Source organism: Marmota marmota, unplaced genomic scaffold (assembly GCF_001458135.2).
Source record: "Marmota marmota marmota unplaced genomic scaffold, marMar, whole genome shotgun sequence".
In the NCBI taxonomy this organism is placed as follows: domain Eukaryota; kingdom Metazoa; phylum Chordata; class Mammalia; order Rodentia; family Sciuridae; genus Marmota; species Marmota marmota.
This window is the reverse complement of record NW_025999926.1, coordinates 5,512,613-5,531,111: the sequence shown is the minus strand read 5'-3', so window position 1 is coordinate 5,531,111 and position 18,499 is coordinate 5,512,613. Positions and strand designations below refer to the sequence as shown.

Sequence of the window (18,499 nt, the reverse complement as noted above, 5' to 3'; positions counted from 1 at the left end):
AACCTAAATCTTGCAATCAGGAGAAAACAAGGGTTCTCAACTTATGACATTGAGTTTAGTAGTTTTAAACTCTTGTGCGTCTGCTTTTCACATTTGGGCATCTTTGGTCATCGATTTTTTAAGTTTTGTTTTATGTTGTTTTTAATTTATACATCATAATTTTTCATATTTACAAGGTACAGTGACTTATTGATATGTGTATGCATTGTGTAAACAAATTAATTAATTTTATATGAGTCAAGCTTCACCTTGGAATATGTGTAGATTATAATTGGTATGTTTGTAACTTCGATGTGTTAGTAGCAGAGTGAAGTAGAAACCAATGTGGGATGTGGAAAGTAAGCAATTAGTGATCAGAGGAAGTTTTAAAGTTTTTCTTCTTTTTCATTTTAATTACACAAGAAAAATATCTTAAAATCCAGTTAAAGAAAACTGTTCTCTCTCTCTCTCTCTCTTAAAGATAAACTCTGGATTACTTTATACAGATAGATTTGAATGCTGAAGAGAGGGAAAGTGGTTTTCCATAGAATGTTTTTTAATCAGAAAACTTAACAATGTGTTAACATTTCCTAAAATTTCCAAAAATTGTTCTGTGTTGGAAAAAAAATGTATTATTCCAGTAAAATAATATTGAATTTTCTTAAATGAACACATCATAAGGAAGATGTAAAAAAGACTAGAAATGCCAAACCTCAACTCTTGGAAAATTATTTTGGAGTCTATTAGGAACAACTTGAATGTGATTGAGAGTTTAGATTGCTGCTAGAGAGAACATCTTGAGTTTAATCTTCATGCCAATACTTGTGAAAAGGCCACCCAGGGCTTCTAAATCCCAAGTTAGCTGCCACTTGTGAGTATCCATTGTGCATTCTAGAAGGCTCTGTTGATGAAATTTCAAGTGTTGGAAGTCACAGAAGAGAGCATTTCCGTGGCAGTAAGCGAGGTTGCATTTCATATTCGCTGCTCCTCTATCAGCTTCAGGCTGCTTCTGGTGCTAGATTCAAGCTGGGACTCACAGTAGATCTCAGATTATACTATTTGAATCGTCATAGTAGTCACATGGATATTTTGCACTATTTCAGACAACCTGTTTAGTTACGAATAGTTTCTTTCATGATGGGAAGCACATTGGTTTATGAATTTTCAGCCACTTCTGCATGATGAAATTTAGGGGTGAACAAACTTGGCTGTGCTCCTGCCACGTGATTCTGTGGTCCTGCCTTCTCTGATGATCAGCATCCAGAAAACACAAGTTTCTCTTTGATACAGAATGCTGGCTCACTCAGAGCTTTCCTTCCCCCCAGGTGAGCTCATATGGAGTGGAAAAGAGAAAAGAAGTTAAAAGTTAAGTAAAACACTTCCTGAAAGTCTGAACTTTCTTCTCCCTTTCTTTTTCCTAAAATTGAGTACATTTTCCCCAGTAATATGAATTTCCCTAAGTGTTGAAGAGACCCTTAAGAAGTTGATTCTTTGCTCTGTTCCTCATAAAACTTTTTCAGAGTTAATCCCAGGTATACAATGTCCAGACTGGAATCCAAAAGTATTCAGAAATTGAGTGAAATATGACGCCTCTGCCTGACAGACATTAAATCATTCTGTGAAATAAAACTGAAATGCTGGATAGTAGATGGTGCACTAGTGCTCCCTCCACATCTTTATTAAATAACAGCAACTCTATTCCCTTATTTTTCCAGCAGTAATTTGTGTAGTTCAACTCACCACCCTCTTCTACCTCCTCTACCATTCCTCTGTAGCCCTGGGTGGGTGTGTGCAAGGACATGCCTTTTTGTCAACATCTTTGGCAGAAATCACCTGGCAAATTGTAGACACGTGGCTAAAATTTATGCTTAGTCTGAATTTGGTAGGAAAGACAGAAAATATTACAAAATAAGGTCTGACCAAAAAATGTTCTTGACTGTGCCTCTGTGAAGAAGAAAGAATAGGAACTGGGAGTAGTGGAATGTTAGTGTTCTGTGCCTCAGTGTAAACACCAGGGGTGAAATTTATTTGTAAATTATGTTCCCTGCTTCCAAGTGTGTATATCCATATCTGAATTGCTTGTCTAGCATGTGGATCCAAGGAGTTGGCGTGTTTTCTGTTTGCTTCTCTTGCTTTCCTTTTTTTCACCTTGCAATTCCTGTTATATTATTTGTTCTAAAATGTTCATGTGACTTGCTTGCTTTCTTCTTTAAGCTATTAATCTTATTAACAAGTTTTAACAGTGAGACAATGGAGAGCAAAAGAACAGATGTCTCTAAGAGATGCTATTTAGTTTTTGCACATAGAACAAAATAGGCTCTTAGGACTCCTCATACAATGGAGTCACCATTACATTACATTAATGGACAGTGCTTTTCACTGTCCATTACAAGTGAAAAGCACTTCTGATATCTTACCATTACTTTTTTAAATATGAAAAACTATCAACCAGCTCGGTTACTGTACAAAATATTTATAAAACTTTTTAGATTGATAATTTGAATTTTATCTTTTGTTCTAGTTTAGAAGTAAGAATCACTTTTGGTCTGAATTTTGATGTGCAGCTCTGTAAAATTGCTTTGGATAGATTCATGTAAACCACAAGTGTGTGCTGACACTGTCCTTGCAGATATTGCCACATGTCACTCCCTTCAGTTTAGTAAGTATTTGACTGTCAAAAGTGGGGTGATGGCACATGATGAGCAAGACCCCCTTTCAGGTTGCAAGGAGCTTTAAGACATAGCTTCTTTTTAGAAGTTAAAGTATAATTTTATTTGAGTTCAGTTATTCCTATTTAAACTGGAGGATCCTAGTTTTTCTTGATTCTTGATTCTGAAGATGGTATTTTCTTTGAGCTTAGTTTTTTTTTTTTTTTTTCCCCCAATTTGGTAACACTTGCAATTTGGCGGGGGGGGGAGGGGGGGCTTTTCAGACTGATTATACATCCCCTGCTTATGCATATATAAAGAGTAATTTTGTGTGTGGGTTCTATTACTTTTCACCAGGAACTTGAGGCTATATAAAATACATTGAACCAAATGTTAGAACAATAAGGTGTTGATACAATTATTTAGTAAAAGTATTAAATTTATAATCAATAGTCTTGTACAAATTATCTGCTTTTGACATGTGGAATAACCAAAAGCTAGAGAAAAATGGGAAGAACTTCTGGGCTTGAACAAAATTGCAGTTACTTTTAAATGCAGATATGACTGAGGCTAGGGAGATCCTGAGAGGTTTTTGGTGCACATGATGCTGGAATATCTATCTACCTATTAACTAACTGGACCTGCTTCAGAGAAGCCCCTGGTTCCCAGATCGGTAGCTCAGCACTTCTGTTAGCCATTTCTGTGCCCTGAGATTAGCTTGCCAGTAATAAACGTCTTCATAAAGTAAATCTTTTCTCTTCCATTAAGTAAATTATTAGGAAATATTTGTAGCAGTAATTAAGAAAAATGTTTCTGTTTAAATTGGGGGCAGAAATAAGAAAAGAACCAGGCGACTTGTGGGTGACTCAGGAAATTTAACTCAGAGAGTTCCCTGATTTTTTTGTCTTCAGAAAGTTGTTTACACAAGTCTGCATTCTGTTCTGGAACCTCTCACCTCACCAGGGACACTTCTTGCTGTCTTACCCTATTACAGAAGCAACCCCGATCCATTCTTCTGGATCCATTCTTCTCGGTGGCTGCGTGCTGTTCCGCTTTGGGACTATTTACCATTTCTCACTCAGAACCAACTGACAGTTTTTACAATGATAGTTTTTTCATGTGCTGGTTATAGTGTCATTATAAAATTATAAAAACTTCCATGTATCTATTAGGTAGAGTTTGAAATGTCATTTTATAAATTAGAAACTCAGATTTGCAAAAAAAAGTACATGCTTATTCAAAATAAATACATAAGGTTTGAAGTATACCATCAATGTAGGTAAAAGTATTATTCTCAGGAAATTTGAAAGCAGATTTCGGTGAAAAAACTGCAAATACAAGAAAAATTAGAAGTGTTCTCTGGCACTTCAAAGTGTTATTATTCTTTGGAAATCCTTAAATAAGTATTATTTTGAACATGCCATTGTTGTCAGGGTAGAGTGAATAGCCTGAGGCACTTAGGAACTTGCCATTTCTTTTTCATGAGTGATGATTTTCTTGAGACCCATAAAATTCAGATCAGGAATGTTCTCCTGTGGCCCCATTGTAATTGGTCTGGCAGATTGCAGGAGGGTAGGCAGGCGTGAGAATGCCAGGCGTCTCTTACAGAGTGCTCAGAAATGCTCAGTTTGAGTGTTTGCAATGCTTTCCTTACAAAAATATGTAATAAAATAAAATATTAGCATACTCATGGTTTACAAGAGAGCCAGTTGACACGAGCATTCCATTTTATGTAGTTTAAATAATATGCTTGTGTCAGATTACATACAGTTTGGGTGATACTTTCAGCAAAAGTTAAGAAACTAGTAGCACATGAAAATTTGACTCTTGAAGTCTGGAAACATGAGAATGATCTGTGCCAATAAATTATTTCAGATGCTGTTTGCTAATGTTGCTGTCTGTTTTAATCCATGTGGTGCCAGTTTTGGAAGCACTCTGACCAAATCATGGCTCAAAATTGTAGTAGTCTTTTTTAAACTGAGCTATTATAAAAATTTCCAGAAATATAATATGCTTTTTTTCCCTGTATGACATGAATTACATGAATATTTACTGCTGCCTTAATTTTATTTCTGAAATCTGACTATGGACATACTTGCTACTGTTTGGTAAATCAAAGATAACTTATTCTGCTGTGATGATTTATGCCTATTGATTGCTTTCTTTATTTTGAAGAAAATTATTCTCTTATTCAGTGACCTTCATTTGTTGGCAGATCCAATTTTGTGCTCCTGAAATTATGTGAACAGTGTAGTTTTCTAATTTTCCATTTTGGCAGTTCTTTAAAGTGTGCTTTTTGCATCAACATGTAAAGTACGCTTTTCTTTTGTAAATTTTGTTTTCAGTAGCAGTTGAAGCCAGTTTGTTTTTTTCTTCTTTGCAAGATACTAATACAGACTGAGACATGTGAGTTCTGCCATGTACCCTGGTTGGCAGTGGCTCCTAAGCAGGCGGGTGCCTGTGTGCATGGTATTGGATTGTCTGTTTTTGTTACTTAGAAATGTTCATTCAGAAATTATAGAAACAGAAGAAGAGCACCTTGGACATCATGAAGACCGTGGCTACTCATGGGCTCACATTGTGGTTTTGGGGGGCTGGGGGGAGTTAAAAGGAAGGAGAACTCTTCTGTTTTTGTTTTTAGGAACTTATATCTGAATTTTTATGACCCATTGGCAAAAATTGCTGTGTGAAAATTCAGTGCAGAGGTTTTTACTTGCTTTATTTGGTTCAGAGCAACAAACGAAAGATGATTTGGTTTTTTAAGTACTGTCTACTGTCCTGAGAACACTTCCTTGCCACTTTAATGAGGGTACTATGGGATGGAGGCTGCTTTTCCTGCACCTGTGGACAATGGGGGTGGCCTGAGAGTCTGCTAGAGGGGCCGGTATGCTTTCTGGGAAGTGACAAGGAATTTAATTGAATTTAGGGGAGCCTTTTAAAAAAAAAAAGACATTTTATTTCTTCAAGATCACCTTCTTAATCCAAGGGGCAAAGCAAATCTCCGTTGCACCCTTTTATTCCGAAGGTCTTGTGCATGTGACATTCAAAGGTCAGCTACTTTCATTCTTGTTTGGCCCCTGCTTGTGTTGAATTTCAGCCAGCAAGCCTCCAGCATACAGGAGAATTTGAGATTTTTCTCCCTCCCCCATTTCTTCTGTTTTTGTTCCATGTAAACAGTTTCTGCCGTAGTAACATAGACAAATATAGCAGAGAATGCTTTTCTGGGAGATAGACGCTCCCTAAGCATTTTTTAACCATTTTTGGGAAGAATTGATCTTTCTGTGTGTTTCAGACAGACTAAAAGAGGGGGAGGCTGTCGCTATAAATTGAAGTGACATCATATGTGTTGCCCCCATTGATCTGCATTTAGTCTCCAGCCAGGATAAAAGGAAATAGCATCAGGGAGGAAGCATGCTTCATTTAGGCACAGATCCCAGAGTGATAATGGGGTAATAATAGAACTCACGCCACCGTCAATCGACGACGGCTGCATTAGTCCCGAGCTCATTCTCTCTGGGAGCGGCACAGCGCCTGCCTCGAGTGTGAGCAGCTGTGGTGCACCAGCTGGGCCGCAGAGGAGGTGCCCTCCTCGGCTTTCAACGGGGTACAGGCTGTGGGGCTAGGATTGTGGTGTGAACTGGTCCCTCTTTACAGACCTTGCCTATGGAAGCTCAGTTCTGAGGTGTGTCCGTGGAGTGTCTGACCCAGGAGGTGAGCTGGCCTGCGTGTGGTGCTAATGGAAGAGCCGTGGAGGGCCTCAGTTGTGTGGGTGGTCTACTGGGAGCTGGGATGAGTGATGCCCCATGACAGCGGTGAGAGGCTTCTGGAAGAGTCAGGATTTGTTTTCTTTGTATTGCTTGTAGGTTAAGAGGGTGGGTTTGGAAAATTCATATTTTCTTTCCAAGAGTCTATAAAAACTTTTTAAAACTATTCAAAGTTGTGCAGCTTGTCTCAACTCTTAAGTTGACTGGGAAAAATAGAAGTCGACGTTTTTGTCTGTGCACGTCTCAGTAATTAACAACTGTGAAATCTTCCGTGTTTACGGCAAGAATACAGACTTCTGAAATCCTTAACAAGTAGCATTTGTACTTGACTGACCGCCTTTAGCGGTTTGCTTCATGCATTCATTTGAGTGAGTTTTACAGTCCTGTGTAGTTCTCTTTCAAGTACCCACATGACTTTGGCACCCCATAGTCTTATTTTGTCTAAGTTTCCATGGCAGATGCATTTTTAAAATACTGAGCTGGTCTCCATATGGAAAAGATAATCACCCCATCATGAATTCCTTGTTTGTGCAAAGAAAGGAAGGACCTTTATTTTTGTCACTGTTGAACTTGGGCTCAAACACTGTTAGTTCTCCAGAAATAAAGCCAGGTTCATTCCATAATGTCTAAGGGCCCTGCTTTCTTAGGAGATAATGCTGAGACTTACTTTATTTTTCTCCGTCCCACTGTGCAGTTAGAGCCGTGTCTGTCTCCTGGAGTACTGCTGTACTCAAACCCAGTTGGCCTAGAAGTCATGTGAGACTGAATTTGATTTCTGCGTGGGTGGGAGTGGAATAAGCCACATAGCATTTCCCGTTGCCCCTGTGCCAGCTGCCAGGGTGGGTCCCTCCCAGGACTGCCTCTGAGCACAGATGCTGGTGTGTGAGATCTTCCAGTTGCTTTGCAAACATTTTGGCTTTTTCATGCTCATCCCTTTTCAACGTTGGGTGGCTTTACAGGGAGCAAATGTTTATTTTAGAAAAAGAAATTTACTGTATTAAAATGTAGCTAGTTAACCCATTTTTGCATTAAAGTGAATGTTAAAATCCTCTTTTCAAGGTCTGTAAAAAAAAAAAAAAAGTGATGTCATTTTTACTTGTGAATGAAAGAAGCTGAATTGGTTTTATTGACAGGGGTCTAAAACAGCTTTAGATCATCAGTTGTTTACTTTTTCCATTGTTTAGAAGCCACATTTCCCTGCAAATTAGTAACAGTTGAGAACCAGGTTGTTTATAAGTGAGTCATTTCTGCAGGTGAGTGGGGGCTGCAGTCCCGGGAGGGCGGTGTGGGGCAGGCATTTTGGAGGCTGCTTCCCAAGCCTGGGCCGTTCCTGCAGCATTCTGAACACGCTGGCTCTTGCAGCAGTGTGTCTTGGCGCCTTATTGAAGGATAAGCAGACACCTGAAGAGGGTGTCACCCTTGTTCTGTTCCTCCCTCCAGTTAGTCAGTCCAACTGCAGTCAAACCCTGCAGGTTTGAGTGTGCGGGTCCTCCTTCCTTCCGTTTTAAGTCAGGAGGCATAGCTTTAAATATTTCCATTGCACAAAATTTGGAAACAAAAGCTTCCAGTGACCCTTTCATTTCTATTTCAGCGCGCAGGTGTGTGAACTTCGTGCTTGGAGGGAAACTGCGAGATACCAGAGTGTGAATCCAGGCATTTTGATGGATTTGTATATGAGCAGTCCTTTGATTTTTAAACTGGAGTTGTGTTACTGGTTGAACTTAGTTGGAGTAAGTCAAGGCCAGTTGTCTTACTCAGGGACTCTTTTCTTCTGTGGGTCTTTAGTTTAAACCAAGTCCCAAACTGAGCTCTAACAATAGCTCATTGTAAGCACAGGCACATAACAGGGAGATGCTTTTCTGCTCTTTCCTTCTCTGTAATTCTGCAAATTGGCAGGGCTGGTTCCTGCTGTATTTAGTTAGCAAACACCGCCAGATCCCAGTGATGGGTGTTCTCTGCCGGATCAGGCCTGTTAGTGCCGAGAGCTGATCCTGTGGGCTGGCCCCTTCCCAGGGTCCTGCCTGTGTGTCTGGGGAGGCCTTAACACCCAGCACTCTCCCTCTCAGTGGCTGCCTTTGGACATGCTGCTTATTGGCTGTGGCGGGGGCTGTCAGGTGCAGGCAGGCTGGGCCTCTTTCATTCAGTCTGGCTTTCTCTGGCTCCCCTACCTCCAGCCTTTGCATAGGGAGGTGGGCTGCTTCTATAAGGGGTCTTAGGCCAGGCCACAGTGGGACACTTCAACGACAGAACCAGAAGCCATGGAGTGGGTTGAGGAGGGCCTCACAGGGGAGAAAGGGAGGCTTTGCAGAGGGTGTGCTGCAGGAAGGCTGGGGCCTGGCCTCCGGAGGACAGCCCCGACCCCACCCCCGCCAGGGCTAAGGTCCAGGATCTGGCTCAGCCTCCTGTGGGACATTGAAAGTTGCTGTCGGGTTTGGTGGGTACGGGGAGGAGAGGAGAGCCGGGGGCTATGCTAGAGGATCTGGAGCCCCAACAGGAAGGAAGGAGAAGCCAGGCAGAGAACAGTACCAGCTGGGCTCCGGGGCGGGGAGTCGAGGCTTCCTCGCAGGCTTCTTTTGATATTACAGAAGTAGCCTGTTATCTAAGCCTATAGGAAATGGCAGGCTGATGTTTGTGTTATTAGTAGTTATGCAGTAACTTAATCGTTAAAGCATCTTACCGGCGTGTGACTTCTCAAGAAAGGAAGTGCTAGTCCTTCTCGGAGTCCTTGTGTTGGACCTCACAGGTCAGTGCTAATCATAATGTGATTTTGCCAAAGACACCTGACTTCCCCGTCGTAGTCCGTGGCACGGTGTTGGATGGAGTGGTCTCCCAAAGCCAGTACCCTTGGGAGCAGAGGAAAGTGCCTCTGCTGCCCTCTGTGGGAAGTGAAGTCATTAGAACTTAGACGGGTGGGGAGAGGAAGCGCTGGAAAGGACTTTCTTTGTGAAATGATGTGCTGATCCTTGTGCGTGCTTCATACTTGCCTGCTCATTTTAGGAGAGAGCGAGTGTGCATGTGTGAGAGGGTGGGAAGGGCAGAGTGCACACTTAGGGACAAGAAGAAAATGAGGGGTGGGGAGAGAAGCAAGTGATTTTTTTTAAATTTCTTTTGAGTAATAGAAAGTGACATTTAAAATCCAGGTGTTCTTATGAATATTCTCTGATCTAGTATTGGCTTCCACGTTTGTAAATTTTGCCTTGTTAACAGGATTTTGTGGGCACAAGCAGGGGTTGGAGAGAAGCTCAAAGTGTGGAGAGTAGTGGATTCATGATGGTGACTTAAGCCTTGATTTTAGAATAAGCATTTTCAGTTCCTGCAAGGTGTACCTGCTGCTTGTTGGTTTTTCTCCCTTGGTGCGTGCCGGGCCCATCCAGTGGTGCCCACAGGTACCGTCTCACACACTTAGCTCGCGGGTTCCACAGATACTGTTTATTCACAAGTTGTCTTTTTTTAACCTCATAAAGACTGCATTCTCTTTCACCCTTACTGGGATGCTCGCCGGCCTGTCCTGTGGGAAAATTTAGGAACGGGGTGACTTTGTGTGCATGTGCATCACTGTGTGCAGCCTTTAAAAAGATGTATGTTATGAATGTAGAGTTTTATAATGCAGGGATTATGAGATGCTGTGATTGTTTTTATCATATGCTCTTTATTTCTCAGTGTGCACCAGGTATGTTTGCAGAGTTTTTATGGCTCAAAAGGAAATCTGAAACTGCTTCTTATTTCTGTTAAGCTTCCATGTGTTCGCCTCACGTTCTTCTTGAATCTCTTTCTGGGCTGAAAGACATGTTGTTTGCATATGCTTGCCATAAATACACAGATCTCATAAAACAAAATCATATTTTATTAAGATAACTTTTTTCCCTTTTGGGGGGCGTGTCACTGGGGATTGAACTCAGGGGTGCTCTACCATTGAGCTACATCATCCTCAGTTCTTTTTATTTATTTATTTTTAAAGGTAGGATCTTGCTAAGTTGTGGAGGCTAGCTTGGAACTTAAAATCCTCTTGCCTCGGTCTTCTGAATAGCTGGAATCACATGTGTACAGAATAGCACCCAGCTGATAAGTATCATTTTGATAGACTCTAAGTCTGTACCTGAAATGAAAAGCCACCAAAACATGGCTTTGTTAGACCTCAGAGTGCATTGTCTTAGGGGATGCAGATGAGGTAAGCCTTGAGGTTTGACTAGAGTCATTCCCATCGTCTTCCTCAGTTTCAGACACAAGCTGAGAGTACGAGGTAACCTTGGGTCTGCCATCCTTGTTCTGAGCATGGGGTTTGATATATTGTTGGCGGAATGGCATGTTCATAGTCTGTTCTGTTTTGCCCTCAGCTCCTTCCGGACCAGCTGGTCTTGCTTCTAGAGCATCTCTTGGAGCAGAAGACTTTGAAGCCCCAAACTCTGCAGAGCCTCCAGAGGACATACCGCCTCCAGGAGCAGGATGCAGAGGTAACCAGAGACTTCAACACCAGATCCCTGCTGGTGGGGATGGAGGGGGCCAACCTCATGGCAGTCAGTCCCAAGCCATTGAAGGCACCATTTCGTCAGTAGGGGGAAGAACAGGGGCCTGAAGCCAAGAGGAACTGCCCCCCAGCTGTGCTTGTTGCAGCAGGACCCTCTGGTCATGCTCCTGCCTATCGCTAAAGTATTTTGAAGTCCTAGGTTTCCCTCCCTACTTCTTAAATAATAAAAGTGGACATAAGTCTTAAAAGACTGAGCGGGCAGGGTGGGGTGTTTTTGAATCTGAGCTAGACGGGTCATCTTGTGTACTGATGGTGGCGCCGTCCTGTTGCACATTAAGGAAACTTGGCTCAGATGTGTCCAAGTGTCTTTCTTGTGTTCAGTTAGGACAGGAAAGGAGCCATGTGGAAAGGAAATGAAAACTGAATCTAGCAGCCATGATTTAAAAAGTAAATTGGATGCTTGTGGGAAAGCAATGTGATGTGGTCCTTAAAATCTTTTAGCTCAATGGGAAGAATGCAATAGGAATCCTAAGATGAATTCCAGGTTTTAAAAATATAAAATAAATATTCTGTGTGCGTAGTCATCTGAAGTGAAACACAGATCTCAAAGAGAAGAGCTCTTCTCTGTAAAACTCTAAATGCAGAAAATGCAAGCAAATTTGGTTTGCATTCAATTGGAAATAACTGAACTTCAGCACCCTACAGTTCAGAACACCTGTGGCCCTTGAGCTGGAAATGTAGCTGTTTTGAGATTTGTTGCAACTGTAAGATATTGAAGACATTGTATGAAAAGCAAAATGTCTCATTTTCTCCATATTTGTTACAGTGTATTTCTTGGAATGATATTTTAGATGTGTTGGGTTGAGTGGAATATTAACATTATATTTCATTAAAATGGAGCAGATTGATACTCCCCAGTTCTTACTAATTCAAAGGTCAGATGGACATCCTCCTTGTTCATTTTAAAGCTCCATAAATTTAGGAGTAATTGCAAGACTGCAAAGAAGACATGTCGCAGCTTTTTACCCACCTGAGGATATAGGTCAGAAGTGCAACTGTTGCTGTTTATTTCAGCTCTAGAGTTTTGTTTATAGGAGTGTCTAAATGCCAGGCTGTTATTTTTAATTAGTGTTTAAAAGACCTTCCTATTTATAGGCATTAGACTGTGTTTTAATGGGAGTTGAACACCAGTGGAATGTCAGACTCCTGCGCAGGCCTGCACAGACAGGGGCACGAGGGCCAGACAGCCGTTGGGCACCTGTCCCTCCATGCCCGGAAGCCACGAGGTGCTAGACCCTATTTTCCCTCTTCCTTTTGGCATGAGACACATCCTGCTCTTAACTTACCACCCAATTTAGTTGTTATATATAACCTCTTAAACCCTTGAGAAGGACAACAGGTTTTATCTAGTCGCTTGTTTTACATCTCACAAACTATATCATGTTGCCCAAAGATGGAGCTGTCTCTTATTTAGATCCCTGGTTCCAAGAGACAGGTCTGGGTGCAGCGTGGCTCAGTGTGTGACTCGCGTGGTCCGTGCTTGTGTAGCTCACACGTGTTCTCTAGGGACAGGAACAGAGCAGTTTGTGCACAGATGAGGCGCTTGAAATTCCTCTGACTTCCCAGAATGAACAGGGGGTGCACAGGTGAAGTTGGGCCAGGTTTCTCTAGACAGTGCTCAGGAAAGGACACTCAGAGGTGACATCAATCCAGGACCTAAATGAGAAGGAGCTCTGGTATAGGACTAGGTAGTTGATATTTCAGACCATACGATTTCTACCAAACCTGCCAAACCTGCTGCAGCTGCTCAGGCCCCTCCTCGTATGCTGGTGTTGCATGAAAGCGGTTTAAACAATGTAAGCAAACAGATATGGCTTTGTGCCAGTTAAACTATAGACCCACAAGATCATCACATCCAAATGACTGTTATTTTTCTCCCCTTCTTATTTTTTAAAGCTATTTGAAAACATAGTATCTATATACACTCCTCCTCGCTGAGGACTGAGTTGGCCTGTGTGTTGAACCACGTGCCAGGGCCTGCACGGTTGAGGTCAGGGACCTTGTGGCCACTGTGTGCATTTGGGGTCTCACTCTACCAGTGCCTCCAGCCCAGGCCCTTGGTCCTGGCACATAGTCAGTTGCACGAACACTTATCTTACTGTGAAGTCTCCATGCAATGTCACTCGAACAAGAAAAGCAACAAGATTTTGGATATCCACAGTGTTTTGTAGGAATTTTATTAGCTAAATGGATCTTTCATGACGCTGAGTAGCAGGAACTAGTTACCCAGTCAGCTGCCTTTATCTTAAGGGATAGACATCTCAGGAGAGACAGACTTGTTCCTTCGTGGAGCAGCCAGGAGAATTCTGACTGGCACTTAGTAAGCAGGAGTTGTCCTGTGAAGGGCTACCAGGGCTTTTAAAGGTGGACTAGGTAGCAACATGTGAAAGATGGCCCGAGAGATGGGCACATCAGGCTGTGTTCTGGATGTCCCTGTGGGGGGCTTCCTGAGGAGTTTCCAGCAGGACCGGGGCCTGGAGAGCCCTGGCTCTGCCTGGGGTGCTGCCAAGCCATCCCGAGAGAGGTCACCCTGATGAAGGGTCTCTCAAAGCAGGGGTGCTGTGACCCAGGAGCATTTCTCTCCCTACTCGGACTGGGCATGTCCCCTGTTCCCAAGTTGTGTGGAAAGACCCCCTGCTCTTCCTCCGGCTGCTGCGCTGTAGCTGCTCAGGCCCCTCCTCGCAGAGCACGTTGTTCTCCTGTTGGTCCCCAGGCTGTCCTTCAGGTGGTGTGCTCTTGCCTGGGACTGGGAAGGAACTGACTGAGAGACCGTCCTGATGCCCTAGGCTAGTCGGGGCTCTGAGGCAGGGGCTGCTGGGCTGCCCCTCCCTCCTCCTGGGTGTGGGGAGCCGTGCGGGCCCATGAGAAGCTTATTCTGAGCTCCTTGTGCAGTCCTAGTAGTTGGGTTGCCCCTGTCCCAGTCATCGTCACAGAATAAGAATTCCTGAGAGTCCCACCGAGGCAGATGCTGCTATGTCGGGGCTGGGGAAATACTGTCTCAGGGTACACACCCTGCCCTGCCCTCCCTGTGCCCGCATCCTGTGTTGTGTGAATACGCAGTCAGCTCTGAGGAGGTGACCCTGTGTGTCCAGAACTCTGAAGGAACAGCCCTGAGGGCTGATGTGAGGAGGAGGGTGGAGGAACAGGCTGCTGGGACACGTTGCCCCTGCAGGTGGGGCACAGGCAGGGCACCTTTGCATTTCTCCCTCTGGAAAGTGCAGGTGAGGATGGGAGTCAACTGCGTGTTGCATGATGGAGTCACAGAACTGCCAGTCTCCTGCCAGGTTCCTTTGGAAGGATCATGGGTCAAAGGGAAATTTACTCCATAGAAGTGCCTTGTCTGCAGTTATTTAATGCACTGCTCAAATAAAGATTAAAAATATACTCGGCTGGATCAAAAAGTGTTTTTCAAGATCCCTTTTTAAATAGTGAATTTTCTATCTGTTTTATCAAGTCTCTTAAGCTGAAACCACGGTAGTGAGTTCCATGGAGTTTTCTGTGACCTCTTTCCCCCGTAGGGTTCCGCCCAACTGCCTCGTAGTCATTGTGGCTCCACAGACTGTACTGAGCACCTCAAACTGGGGGGATGCCTTGTGCATCGGCATCTGCCAGCATTGTTTTTGAAGAGGCAGCAGTTCACCATCTTGTCTGGGCTAAATAGAAGGTAGCCACTAGTCATGAAGAGCCACACTGTGTTTCAGAAAATTAATTTTGGGGCGAGGCCAGCTTCAGTTCGTCTCCTCTCTGAACTTGGGGACATGCTCTTGGCTAAAGGAAGAGGCCACCTGGAGTAGATGGGAGTAAGAGGGTTCTAGTTTCCCTTTAGGGCCCCACAGGGAGGGGAGGATGGTTCTGCTCCTGTTACTTAGTCTCCAGACTCGCAGGCCATACACCTGCTGCTGGCTGACAGCTGGGCTGTGCAGTGGGCTGGGCTTGGGCCCCAGAGCCCGCTGTAGCCCCTCCCAGTCCTGCTCCCTCCGCAGCACACCAGTGCCTCAACCTTGCTCACAAGATTTGGTGGGGGTTTGTTTTTTACCACTGCCAACTGGAAAAATTTCATGAAACTATCTTTTTTGGATTTTTTTGTTTTGTCCTGTTTCATTTTCTTTTAAAAATCTACATTGTGACATAAATTGAGCTTATGGTTCCTGATGGATCACACGCCACATTTTGGAAAATGCTATATGGGATGACTTCAGGGTTTTTACAGCTCTCCTAATCCCCGCCCTTGGGGACTTTGGGCGAGGTTCTTGTGCCTTGATTTCCTCAGGATTAAGATGGAGCTGTGAATACCTCTTCACAGGACTGTGAATGCGTCTAGGCGGGCGCTAAGGACACGTGGGTGCTCATGCTTTGTTTCTGTGTTTTTTAGGCGGGTGGCCTCCGCTGGGAATGAACCCAGGGCCTCTCCTATGCTCTGCTCCTGCTCTTCTGAGCCACACCCCCAGCTGACATACCCCTGGTTTCCGTGACATTTTCTCATCTGGTCTGAAACGATAGTTTGTGATTTAACTGAAACAACACTGATGTCAGCTCTCTTGTGCCTTTTAAGTGAGGATGAGCATAGAGTAAGAGGGAGAAAAACCATACGCCCAGTTGTTAACTGTGGATTCTGTCCACAGTTACTCCTCATGGCGACCCTGCTGTTGGAGTCAGTCTGCATGTGGCCACAGAATTCCTAGTCTGGGGCTTAGTGGCTAAATCCAGGTTTTCCACTTCAGCATTGTTGACATCTGGGACTGGGTGAATCTTCTCGGAGGGCCGTTCTGTGCACTGGTCAGCGCCTCTGGCTTCTCTGCCCATGAACTGCCAGTAGCAGGTCCCTCCCTTCCCCCGCTGGGGCACTTGGAAGTGTCTCTAGGTGTTGCCAATGCCTTTTTGGTGGGCAGAGTGTCCCAGTTAGAACCACTGCCCATTGTGAAGCCGCAGATTGGGAAATTTCTAAAACTCTCCTCTAACAGTGGGCCTGACGGTTGGCTACAGTGAGTGGCGTGATTGCAGAGGTGGCTGACAAGATGGAAGGCCATCTTGAGCCCACTGCAGCTCTTACAGGGTCCCGGGAAGCTAACCTTGGGAGAGGCGAAAGCACGGGGTTTTCACGTGGAGGAGAGAGCAGTATCAAGTCAGCCCAGGGAGCAGCTTGGCAGAGAAGGACGAACCTGTTTTACCAGTAGTGCAGAGGAACCCCGCCAGCACCTGTCCGCATTCTTGTCTGAAAAGGACACTTCAAGGTTGACTGGGAATGGACAGGCACCAGCTCACAGGCCCTTTCCCACACGGCTGTGGCTGAAGAGCCCTTGCTGGCTTTCTCAGCGGCCCTGCGCCTCTGCCTCCTGTGGCCGGCAGGGTGGTTGTGCTTTAATATGTGGAGAGAACTCACTGTTTGCCTGGAAAGCAGGTGCCATAGCGGGGAGGACTCGCGGCCCAGGGTCTGACGGCACTCCTGCTTCCTCTTGGATTGCATCTGGGCCAGAGTGTACTTCCTGTGAATCAGTGCACTTGACCAGCAGGCTCTTCTAGAAGCATGGCAGAAGGTTCCGGAACCATCTCTAGTTGGGACTCTGTGCATGCCTTTCAGTGCTGGGCCTCCTGCCCTCCTTCCCTCCCTTCAGTGCTGGGCCACCTTCCCTCCTTGGGGCTGCAGGGTGCTGGGAGGGTCTGTCCTGACAGCCCCACGGCTCCAGTTTCCCTTTCTTCCCTGTCACCTTTTCCTGCCACCCTGGCTGTGAACAGGAAGTTTCTGCCTTACTCAGTGGGAGGCTCGAGGCTTGAGCCTGTTTCCAGCTCAGAATGCTCTGCAGTGGACTGACCTCAGACTCGCTTCCTCCTCCATCTGCCTTAGTGCAGAACCTGAATGGCCTGAGGAGGAAGGCAGAAGCTACAGCTTTGTGGACACTGCTCCTGTGACGGAGGCTCAGTGCCTACTGTGTCCCCTGCTGCAATCCTTTCAGTAGGAACAGTGCTGAGCCCCAGCCCATCTCTCATCCCCAGAGACCCACAGCTGCCACCCTCTTCCTCTGCCTCCTCTCTCCTGCTAGCCGCCCTGGGTCCAGCGGGCCAGGCCTCACCACCAAGCCAGCTAGCTCATGTTACCAGCACCATCACAGAATGAAGCCCCTTGAATCAGGTTTTCACCTTGAGCAGAAACACAGAGACCATGGAGGAGAGTCACAGTGTGGAGTGACACTTAGTGGAGTGGCTTTCCAGGGTTCAGTCTGAGGGGCCAGCTCTCAGGAAGCTCCCGGAAGGCAGGTTGACACTTGCCTCTTGCACCTGACAGCTCCCAGATCAGAGCCCCTCTGCAGGTACAAGCATCTCTGCTTCTGGACCCCTGTGGAGTCAGGTTCAGGCTCAGACCAGGAGGCCCAGTGCCAACTCTGAATTTCAGAATGGGGCTAGAGATAGTATGACTTCATATCCGTTCTGAAGAACGCCAAGGTAGGGCAGGGGTGTCTCTCGGTGGCAGAACACTTACTTAGCACGTGTGCGGCTGTGGTTCCAGCCCCAGCAGCACCCAGAGCCAGGAGGGCACCTGCAGGGGTCCGGCCGTCTCTGATGTGGCCTCACGCCTCCTGTTCTAGAGGGTCAGCGGGTGGGTGTGGAGAAAAGGGGGGGTGGAGCTGTGCTCCTGAGCTGCTGTGGACCCATCTTCCTCTTAGACCATGTGCCCCTTTCAGTGGGGGGGGGGGGGGAAACAGAGTACTTAGGTAATTCTTTAGTTATGTTTGTGTATTTTTTTCTTGGTGTTATTTGGTTGATGAGACATCTAATCAGTGTTCTGGAACATTCCCCCTCTCAGCGTCTTCCTTTTTTCTTTGATGCCCAGTTCCATGCCCTTGGAACATTGTTGTGGAAAATCCATAGCAAGTAGAGCCACCCAGTCACATTGCGAGAAGGGGATTTTGTGGGGTTTTTTTAAGGCTCATCTAAAATGACAAAGGTAAAAAAATTAACATCTTTTAGATTATTATTTCTCTGTCATAACCCGAGGCAAGGGACTGTGTTTTATTAACCAAGAGTTGTTACAGTGTGTCGTGGCTAATGAAATTGTTAAATGATGAAGGTAAAGCCATAGGCAACACAGTCTGGTTTATTTTTCTTGAAAGAGCCTTTCACATCATTATTGTAGGACTTGGTAAGAAAGAAGCAGCGGCTGGTGAGTGGCTCACTGCAGAGTCCTCAGGCCCAGCCGGGGTTTGCACCTCCTGTCCTGGTCACTTAGGTAGTGACCTGCTCCTTGCTTCCTTCACAGTATTTAGCAGCTACTTCAATCTTACAGATAATTTCAGGACATTATCTACTCTTTCTCTATGTGTACCCCCCACCTGTCTGAGCAATTTTTCTGAAAAAAAAGGGGAGGTTTGCACTGCCCTGGTTTGCTTCCTGCAAGGCAGCAGGAAGCCAGCTTATCTCGCATTGGTTTTATTTCCAGAAGTCTCCAGCGTGATCAGGGCACGGTTTCTGGTGGTGGTGGTGGTGGTGGTGGTGGTGGTGGTGGTGGTGGTGGTGGTGCTGCTGCTGCTGCTGCTGCTGCTGCTGCTGCTGGTGCTTAGGGCTCTAGTCGTTTTTATCGTGTTTTTCTT

The 18,499-nt window shown here is 45.1% G+C and overlaps 1 protein-coding gene across 1 annotated transcript in view; it reads left to right on the top strand.

Moving 5' to 3' along the window:
• Window positions 1-18,499, top strand: part of Aopep (aminopeptidase O (putative)) — a 309,239-nt gene that overhangs the window by 274,611 nt on the left and 16,129 nt on the right. Inside the window, exon 13 of the mRNA XM_048800350.1 lies at window positions 10,726-10,842. Coding sequence (XP_048656307.1) covers window positions 10,726-10,842 — 117 coding nt within the window. The remainder of the gene's footprint in view (window positions 1-10,725; window positions 10,843-18,499) is intronic.